Genomic DNA, 10,875 nt, shown 5'->3' with positions numbered 1-10,875 from the left:
TCAACTTAAATTTTTTAAAACTACGTTAACAATGGTTTTGTTCAGTTGTTTACGGATTACATTTCTTTAAGAAATATATTGAATTTATATATATTTTATGCTTTTTGAAATTTCAGTTCTCTTGGGAAAAATATATTATTTAGTTTAACAGCTGGATCTTATTCATTAGAATAAAGATTGAGCTATCAGAAGGGGATGCTGAGTTCTAAGTAAATATTGCCTTCAGGAAACAAACCATGTAAATCAAAATTAGTTTTAGGCAGACTCACTTCTCCTACCACCTCTTTCTTGTGAGAAAATGTAAACAGAACCTGAAAACTACATGTATTTTGGTGGAAAAGACAAAGAACATCCTTTACTAAAAATACTAAAAAAAAAAAAAAGCTGAAAAAGCTTTGACCTCCCTCCCTCAAAAACCCCTAACCCCCTACTCCAAATCAAACCCCTAAAACTTTTCCTTGTAGCAGTGCTTGGAAACATTGTAGTCCAGACTTTTGAAAATTGTCTTTAATGCTTTCACATCCCTGAAAAGAGTAAACTTCAGCATATGGAAGATGGTGGCAAAGATAATGAAACATTTGCTCAGCTTTAGTCCACTCAACAAAACTTTCCATCTATATTATGGGTGGTGCTTGGTCCTTCAGTAAACTGCATAGTAAAGTTGTACTTCAAGATTTTGCAATTGTTTGTAATTTGACAGCCTCTTGCACCCTGCCCAGTAACAACCTTCATTACAACTCCACTCACCATTTTAGGGCAACACTGTAGTCCTACTGTAGAACAACTTGCCAAGTACAGTCTTCTAAGAAGCCAACATGTGCAGAAGTGACCATGTACGCAGACCGGCACATGGATCACAGCCATCATGCAGGCTAACTGAGGTCACAGACCTGCAGCAAGATTTCACCGCAGACTGTGCACAACTAAAAAACGTCTTCACAGTTCCTTTTGGCTTCAGTTGCTTTATAATAGTCATTCTCTGTACTAATTATCGATAAGAATTCCTGTCAGTTCAATCAGCCTTTTGAGAAAAAAAAGAAACCTCCAGAATTCTTTTCCAGTTTTTCCCCTTAAAATTCTGAAGCACAGTAAAATGATTGTCAGATGCAGATATTTTCAGAAAACAGGCTGGAAAGCAAAGATGACCCTCAGCTGAGCTGGTCACATGTTGCCTGAAGGCCCTGTATTATTCATCCCTGACTGAATTTGAATATTATTTCATGAAGCTGTTTTCACCCAGATATTCAGCTCTGCACTATTTGCCCTCCAAACACAGAAAACTGGGAAATAATCAGTGCGCTCCCTTCTACCTAGAATAAGCAAGGAATGAATATACATTCTGCTCAAATTTTCTTGTTTGAGATAGTTCAGCAGTGAAGAAAAAGCATCAAAGAACACTGTGTACCAGCACTGCGATTTGTTATACGTGAGGTATCGTGTAACTGATATGGGGAGAACGATTTGGGAATGGAGGAAGAGCAGGGAGAAGAAGGGAGCAACACGAGATCTCAGCAAACACATAATAGAGCTGTCTCATAAAAAAACTTGGCTTACTTTTTTTTTTTTAAACATTTTTATAGCAGAAAAAAGGTAAGAAAAAAATAAAGAACTTTAGTCTTATTAATAAAGGCTTGTAAGTTAATGATTCTTTGGCCAATTTAGTGAGGAAATCCTTCTGCCAACTTCACAAGTGCTGCATTTTAAAACTAAGTATTTTTCCTTTGCCAGCAATAAAGGATGTTCCTATGGCTATTGCTTTGTTTGAAAATCTACTGGGAAATGCATAAGTTTCATTGAACCATTGAATCATTTGCCAAGTTGACAGAGAGGCTTAATAAATCAGGGAAAAACCTTTCACTCATCAGTTTATGAAAGATGTATATTTGGAAATTAACCCAGAAAGCCTACTCACTCAACCATTACATTATAAATATGCGTATTTGATGTTCTGTAAATCCCACTTCTAGGGAACTACTTTCACTTTCCTTGATGTTGCTTCATCCCAGGAAATAACTGTCTCCTCTTAAAATGAAAGAGATATTTCTTGTATCAAAGCACTACAATTTAAAAAATAATGCTGTTGAAAAGCTGCATCCTCCTTTCTTGTGTAAACAATGATCAATTAATAACAGCAGCAGCAAACATTAATGAGAAACTGCTAGTAGCACCTGGGCCTTAATGACATTCTGAAAACCTACTATTAAGGTCCCAAGTGAATAAAGCTTTTAAACATCTCCAAGTCCCATGGGAGTTCACATTCTCAGACACACAATTAAATACTTTATTGAACTGAAGCCTAGGCCTAAAAAACCATCTCAGTGTATACAAAGCTCAGGTCTGTACAAGAAATCTTCAGCACAAAAATGTTAAGAAAACTATAAAGAGTAGCTGAGCAGTACTGAATATAGTTATCAGTAAAGTTTAATGGATGACTCAGTGACTGGACTAAAGGCTAATGACTTAAAAAACATTTAAAACTATCATAAAAGCATCTTTACTAAGCAACTTATGAAAAGGAAATCACCTATCAGGTGAGGCCATGAAGCACATTACGTTACTGAAACTGACAAGAATTCAGTAAAAAGCTTGCCAATCATTACATTTGTCCACTGAAGTATTCAGTGAAAACAGATAAAACAGGTCACATTACACAGGTAACCATTTTAAAAAGTCCAGGTGAAAATAGCAATGGTGTTAGTATCTGCTTTTTCCAGTCCTTTTTTTCCAAAACACGTAGAGGACAGATCACTTGAATCACTTTTCCGTCTCATCCTCAGGTTCACTGTCTTCACTATCACTGTCTCTTCCTGGGTGTTCTGGCATTGTTCGGTGTTCATCCGCTTCTGCTGCTTTCAATTCTCCTTCCTTTACTACTTCTTCCTCTGCTTTATTTTCTTCTGTATCTTCCTGCATACTTTGTGCTTCAACTTCTACTTCTGTCTCTTGAGTTTGAGCAGTTTCAGTTTCTTCAATCATGGCAGGTGGGGGCAGTAAATGCTAGATGATTAAAAAAAATTCATACATACTTTCAGTTTTCAAAACAAGTCAGTCACGCTTGGGCATCTATTCCTATTTTAGCTCAAACTGTTTCACCTTAGGTTTAGGGGTTTACATTAGAAAAAAATTCATCAACAAAGACTTGCTAGTTAGAAACACTAATTGCTTGTAGTTACTTAACTCCTATAAAATTAAGGGGAAGAATAAGCTTGGCATACATATTGGGTCTTACTAAAGATGTTTTATGCCTGAAAAGAGGGTGATAAAAACTCAGTACTTCCAATTCAATGCATTTCATTACCCTAAACAGCCAGACAAGTAATGGGGCCACAGTACGGTCCTACTTGGAGCACTAGATACATTCCCTCCATAATCTTGCACAATACCATTTCAGACCAGACAGAGTGGATTACCTTTTTTAGGTCTGCCTTTACTAACTCATTTTAGTAACTTCCCTGGAAAAGTCTTACAAAACATTTTGTGAGCATTATTTTTATTTATACAAGTTTCACCTACAATTCTACGTATAGAACAACAGAAGTTCCAGGAACAAATAAGGCAATGCTTAGATATTTGTCACATACCAATACTTCGGTAAGTGTAGTTTAACATATACTTTGCTCACAACCAAGAAGCAGTTCGCAAGCACAAAACATTACAAGCAGCAATGCTGCCTGCATTACAGACTAAACAAAATACAACAAAGATCCAACCAGGAATACAGGGAGCTGAAGAGTATGACAAAACCTAAACAACTCCAGGCTGAACAGAAATGCTCATGCTTCTTGCAGCCTGATATGATTTAATGTCATGAAGGGTATTTCCAAGGAGTATTGTAAAGAGTTTTAATGAAATGGTAGCTTGACGAAACTCCAGCAGATCACGTTTAGTTATGTTTTGCTTACAGGCTACTTGGTTTCACATGACAAATTAAGTCTTTAATCACACAGAATCTTATCTTCAATTAGATGACACTAATATTACAAATTTCTGACAAGCACGCAAAATCTACGGAGCAATTATAACTACTGGCAGGAAAAGCATTTTTACAGACTTCAAAATTATCATATTGGTCCCTATAATCTGTCTATTCTTCAAAAAGCAGAATGTTTCAAAACCAGGGATCCTTTAATTACAAAAATATATTCCTGATGTTTGAGACAAACTTGGACTTCTCCTACGATGCACTTAGATTCATATTGTGCTTTATGACTACTACAGTTAAGAGCAGTGTAAGTGAAAAATGTCATGCTGTATTAAATAGGGCAAAGGAAAATCCTTCTTTAACGCCTGCCTATGCTTTTTATTTATTTACTTGCTTTTTGGCTTCTCATGGAAGGAGAGCATGACTCACTGCCACAGTAGGGAACCAGTAGCTCTACGACTAATTTTAGCTAGCAATGGATAAGGTTAGGATGCTAAAAGGAGTAATTAGGTGTTAGCAAAAGTATCAGGGCCAGATTCAACTAAAGCCTCAAGCAAACACATCTTTTGTTACAATTTTGATGCTACCATCCAAAGAACTGCTGCCTAGTTACAGAGGACTAAATTTCACTGTCAAAAACTGCAGTGCCTAACAATTTCCTTAGGAACTTGAAAATTCCGCTTTTCAGGGCATGTAGACACTTCTCAGTTTTGACAGACCTATTTATTTACATCTGAATGTGACCAACTGCACGTACCATTGAGTCCTCATGGAGCCCTCATCAGATATGATCTCTGTGAAAGAGATCTGCAAGCTAAATTAGACAAACCAGCTCCAGAAATAATTTTGCCATGCTCATAGGACTAAGTTTCTAACACAATGTAGTGTTAGTTTTGACTAGTTATAAACAAACAAAGCCAGAGGAAGTTGAAGTTTTAGTCTTTTTCTGCACAGCAACAAGGTGAATAGAGCACGTCCCCAAATAGACAGTATCCTGTATACCTGACAAAGGGTTGTTTTGAGTAGTGAAATGCTTCAAATTTCACTTAAGCTATGTCTCCCACGGAAAAAAAAAATCCAAGATTTATTGAGATAAGGAGCACAGAGGGAAAGAGATTTTGTATCTGAAAGTCTGACATTCAGTTTAGGGAGGAGTTTTGGATTTTGATCTCTAGTACTTATGCTTTTCAAATATTAGATGAAACGGACATTGAAAGAAGAAGAGGAGAGGAGAGGATTAGAGAAACATCCTTGTATTAAAGAACAGAATCTAGGTCTCCCAGGCACGTACCCTGGACCAACCTGTTCAAGGATAATCCCATGCTCTTTCCACAGCCAGTTAATACTGAACAAAATAGCGTTCCCTTTTACATCGATTTTCTCCTCCTTTGGATGTTCTTTAGGAGAGCAAAAACCAACAAGGAAGTTTCCGAGTGAAAGAATAGGTTGTAGACATATAATTAAGCAAGTACTACAGGCCGCAGACATGAAGTGAAAGGTGTTGCAACTGAGGGGTAGGACTGAAGACCTCTCCCTTTGGGTTTACTCTCAACTAACTCTAGGCACCTACAGATTCAAGTATTCCGATTAAAGACAGCTTCCCATTCAGTATATTATTTAAACCATTTTAAAACTCTGCTCATATACAGGATAATTAATCAGAGTGTTTTTATTCAGGGCTCCGAATTCTGCTCCAGAGATTTCTGCCATGAAAGAGTTGGGCACAGCATGTGAAAAAGCATCTACAAGTGCCTCTGTACAAGGCCGTTCAGCATGGTGCTGAACTAGCACTCAACAAAACTGCTCCAGAATAAAAATGCTACAGCTGCTGACAAGCTTGAGCAGTGCAGTGAGTTAACTTGGCTAAAATGGCTTCTAGATATGATCTATTCTGCTAGACACCGCTCTATTACAATGCACCATTACACCATACAAACGTGCTGTAATGCTTGTAGCTGCACTTGCCTGCAACATAACAGACCAGTTTACCTCAAGCAAGTAATGGACAGACTAATTCTTTAATTTTAATAAGGATTTTCCGGGCTCAGACAGAACCAGGCCTAGCACTCAGCACTAATTACTGCTATCTTAGGCCCTAATTGGAGCCTAAATTACTACAACGCCGCTCCTGTTACTACAAGATTTTTAGAGAGCTCAGTATCTTCACTCCCAACCATAAAACGTTCTTGAATTTGGAGGTGAAATAAGAGCAAGTCTAAAATCCTCAACAGCATCCCTTGTTCCTTACTAAAATCAATTTTATTTTAGAAATATGCCTTAGAAATTAGAAGGTCCTTACCTGTCGGTAGTGGCGTGTACTTTGTATCATGTGCATATACATGTTGTACACAAAATTAGCCATTTGAGGCATGTTCTTTATAACATGTATTTGGTGAGAAGGCCTTTCTCCATTCTAGGGAAGGGGAAACAAGGTAGACATTCAGCATAATAAAGCCACACAATGGTTATCCAAAGGCTGTTTAACGTTATTGGGAAACGTATATAAACCCCCAAAATTGAAAAAAAAATATTTTCTGAAGAAAGGAACAGCTAAATTCTTTTGCAAGATAGAAAGTGTGGGCCTTGCACTTTTGGCAACTATGTTAGCTGTGATACTGCAGCCCAGTGAAGAAATTTCTCTCCTCAGGAAAGGGAAAGGCTGGCTTTTGATTCCTACTCGATAGAGTGCATTTTGGACTCAAGACTCATTTAACTAAAGGCATAAATAGTTTAGGATCAAAATAGGACTTAGCCTACTTGTCTGCCACAATCAAGCTCCTTGCCTACAGTCAAAATCCTGGACCAACCAACCAACCATCCCAACCATGTCAACAGCTTGGTGATTAGTGTGTTAACTTAAAACATGGAAAGTGTGCTTCCAACTACTGAAGCACAAGGCTCTTCAAGACTCTTTTCCTAAGAGAGTATGCAAAGGATCGTCTCCTCTGCTTTCACACTGGACAACGTTTTAAATGACAGCACTCTCGATGTCCACACCCAAATGACAATTTCAGCACAATTTCAGGTTCACACAGGCACCTTTTCTAAAGCTCCAGGCAGCAGCAGATATGCTCCTCCATTTCTTACTTGACTGTTTAGCATCCTACTCATTGTGAATCCTGTCCTTGGATGCTTAATCCTGACTTTTTACTACAGATCTAGGTCAGTGTTATAAATTCATTTTTATACTTATGCACCCAGTTCAGCAACAAGACTCTTCTGTGATTCTGGGCCCAATCTCAAATTTTTTTTTTCAGTTGGTTATTGGTTATTCTGAAATACTGCAAGTCAAATAAAGTATTTTACCTCTCTTAACGAGAGGCTATTAGTTTTATGTTTTTTAGAGCAACTATGCTATTTTGTTTCATAGCAAAACCAAAAATATGTAACACACTGTAAAAGCTTACATATTTATCACAAAATAAAATCTTATGGAAAAGCAGGCATAACTGGACAGAGTTACATTAGTTTAACTGAAGTTTAGCGTGAAGGGGAAAACAAAGATCAATTAAAAAGAGTTGGTGTATCACAGTAAAAGTTTACTCCAGGGACATAATTATCTAAGAGGCATTGGTTTGTAACAGAGAGAACACAGCAGTCCCCCGTTTTATAGCCCACTCAAAGGCAGGCCACAAAGACGTCCATTACAGATAGTGAAATTCAGAGCAAAGGTTCCCACCTGTCTTACTGTTGGAAAATATTCTGTGGGAATTATATGGAGGTGAAGTGGTCTAGCTGTGAGCTGGCTGAAAGCAGGAGTTAACTCAAAACAGTTCTGAAACAGTGATACCCTTGCAAAGATATAAAGCCCAAGCCTGGCTCTTGACATGGCAACAACTAGTCTTCGGACATCTCTTCAGAAAACAAAACAAAAAAAAAATTAGTCATGTTTTTTCTCACTGATGATATAATTCAAATAAAAATAACTGCAAGTATACAGAAGTCTTTAAATAAAGGAAATATACAGTAATCTGGCTAAAACACTATTACTTCCTCATTTGTTTTTCTAGTATTTCAATAAACCCTAGAGCTATTATGTAAAAGAGCATTAACTCCATTGTTAATTATACTGAAATCATCCTTTACATTTTTCCTACATTCTGGAGGTAAAACTCTATATTAGGAACAAATCAGAATAGCATTTCTGTATCCCTGAAGGAGAAGAAATGAGTTCCATAATACAAATTTGACTACTGCTGAACAGAAAAGGCTTCCTCCACCACACAACTGAAGTGCAAACAGGTTAAACTGCATATCATACCCTAAATTATGCAAAAGGTCGCACACTTCTGATACAAAACAAAAAGCCCCTCAGTTACAGGAAAAAGGCTATGAGAAAATTTCAAGTCTGTATTTGTCCAACAAGTCTTGCATTCCTATCGTTCTACAAGGGTGAAACCAAGTTCAGCCTACCTGCAGTACTACAAACTAATTATAGTTGTTAGATAAGAGCCAATACTAAAGGATAAAGTGGTTGTGAAGAGGCTACCAGACAGCTATATATGGAATTAGGTTTGAGCTTCATTCCGTAAATAACATTAAACTTTGTTTCTACTATATACTTGAATAGTTGAACACCTTTGTACAGCATATTATAAACGTCCTTCTGCCAAGGAAAATATGTAACTCAATGACTTTATGCGACTATCTTCTTACATACCTAAGGTGGCCTACAGCTTTGGTGCGCACTAGTGAAAGAAGAATAAAATCATTCTGCTGACCTTGAAATCTGTCTACAGTTGTCACCTAAAGAATCAAAAACAAACAAATAAAACCCTCCTGAAGTTAATCTTTTCCATTTCATTTAAAATGCAATATCAACATTTTAGCATCAACTTTGGATTCAGATCCATTCTGTGATTACAGTAAATGAGAAGAGAGAAGAGAACGCTTTGTCTCTGCTTTGGTTCTCTTCTAACTTATGCCTGAAAATCATCAGCCTATTCTCTTTGGCAGATGTTGGGAGGAACCTTTGTCTGACACAGTATACCCTCTCTTACATTTTTATTCAATTCAGATAGCTATCAGTGGAGTGCTAATACCAAAAGGCTTTGCAAAGCCATCCAGTTTATAATACAGAATTTTAATCTGCAGAATTAGCACCAGACCTTCCCCCCACCCCCCCAAGATTCTTTGTCATATGTTTTATCAGATGGCCATTTTCACTCTGGGAAGATCTTTCTAAAGAAAGTTTTTCGGGGACAAAACAAATGTCAGGCCCACAGACTACCTGGGACAGAATAACTCCTTGCTCTATCAAACTTTGACATAGTTCCTCTGCATGACAAATTACAAACAGGCAGAAGTGACAGCGCTACTTTATCTGCTGCCAACCAGGGAATACTTGTACAGAAAGCAGTGAATCTATTCAAATCAAATGTTTTATAACATGAAAATTATGGCGGAGAAAAAAAAACAACAAAAATCCCCCCACAACACACACACAAAAAAGAACCACATCAAAGACTCAGATATTTTCAAAGTCACCTTGTTTGGCCGTCCAATCAGTGGATTATTTCCACAACGCTGATTAATGACATCACGGATCAGGTGTTTTTGTCCATTGTATGTTGTCAGGATACTTATCTTGTCTGCAGGATAACCAAGCAGGCACATATACATGAAGAGTGCCACAACATACTCTGCTTCACCAAGATTCTTGGATTTAAAAGAAAAAAAGGTTATTGGCCTTGTAAGGTTGGAATGAGTAACACCTGAGACGCTATTGTGCATTTAGAAGACACATCTCAGTAATGAAAGAAGCGTCCAGAAGTCCGTTTCCTTACTCATTTAACGAAAGCCATTTTCAAAGAATAAAGGAACCACAAGTAGGTATAACCAACTTGATTTGGATTCCTCTTCAAGAAGAGGATTACTGAAAACTTCTGTATCACTGTTGTTAATCACTGATTGACACTTTCCAATACCTATTGGGAAGCACTCTGTTTTGTTTCAATAAGAGATAGAAAACTAAATATTTAATAGTCCTTAAATATGAATATGTTTATATTTTTAAAACATTTAAACAATAATATATTCATATATTTAAGGAATATTACATATTTATACATTTGTCTCTAAATGCATTCACATACTTACAGTTGTTTGCACAAAGGAGCTGCCAACTTAACTGTACTCCTGCAGTAGAACAACAGGTCCTAAAAGAACATTTTTCATTTTTTTTTCCTTAAAGGTCATATACCAAAACAACACCTCCTATGTGCACTCTGATATGTGGAATCATAATTTGTTAAAATGCATTAAAAGCTGGTATCTTACAGATACCAGCAAGATATAGATATTTACATGCAAAAGTTTAAAAAGTGCTCAGCACCGATGTAACTTGGCTTCAAATAAGCATGCAGCTTTAAAGAACCACTCTCAAGTAAGTTCAAAGTAAAAGCGAGTTCCAGCTGAACTCCTTTCAACTATTAATTAGAAAACAGACCTCTGGATTATCAGATCCAGTAATTTCTCCTGCAATCCATGCCTATTCAATTTCAAACTGATCAAACATTAATTTACATTTCACAACTTGTTTTCTGTGCCATTAACTGTAATAAATGGCTGATCCAGAGCACCATTCTTCTAGTTTTGTCCACTTTCCAGACTGAAGTTATTCATGGCCTGTTTAAATCCATTCTCCTTGGACAAAAATGATCTTTCAGGTTAAAAACTTGTTCTCATTCCCTGACATTTATCCCTGGTACATTTACATAGGCATTCTTATCCCCATGCAGCCTTTGTTCAACTAGGATAAACATACCAACCTCCTTTATTTCCTCTTCCTCATTACTTGGAAAAAGCAGTTGCTACATATACTAAATACCTGTGGATATGAAAGCGTTCTGCAAATTTTTAGTCTACTTTTAAGTCTATGGAAAGAAACGCCCAGATTCACAAATAGATAACTAGCATATGGCAGTCATTTACTTCACAAAAAATAGAAGTTT

General features: G+C 36.9%; 1 protein-coding gene across 1 annotated transcript in view; it reads right to left on the bottom strand.

Annotated features, from left to right (window-relative positions):
* Positions 1-2,267: 2,267 nt before the first annotated feature.
* AQR (aquarius intron-binding spliceosomal factor) overlaps positions 2,268-10,875 on the bottom strand; it is a 62,102-nt gene continuing 53,494 nt past the window's right edge. The window contains exons 31-35 of the mRNA XM_068946356.1: positions 9,410-9,580; positions 8,583-8,668; positions 7,602-7,776; positions 6,222-6,335; positions 2,268-2,997 (exon numbers count right to left, since the gene is read on the bottom strand). Coding sequence (XP_068802457.1) covers positions 2,755-2,997; positions 6,222-6,335; positions 7,602-7,776; positions 8,583-8,668; positions 9,410-9,580 — 789 coding nt within the window. The 3' untranslated portion in view covers positions 2,268-2,754. The remainder of the gene's footprint in view (positions 2,998-6,221; positions 6,336-7,601; positions 7,777-8,582; positions 8,669-9,409; positions 9,581-10,875) is intronic.

This window comes from Struthio camelus, chromosome 5 (assembly GCF_040807025.1).
Source record: "Struthio camelus isolate bStrCam1 chromosome 5, bStrCam1.hap1, whole genome shotgun sequence".
In the NCBI taxonomy this organism is placed as follows: domain Eukaryota; kingdom Metazoa; phylum Chordata; class Aves; order Struthioniformes; family Struthionidae; genus Struthio; species Struthio camelus.
Note: the sequence above shows the minus strand (reverse complement) of the source record. Positions and strands in the feature narration are given on the sequence as shown.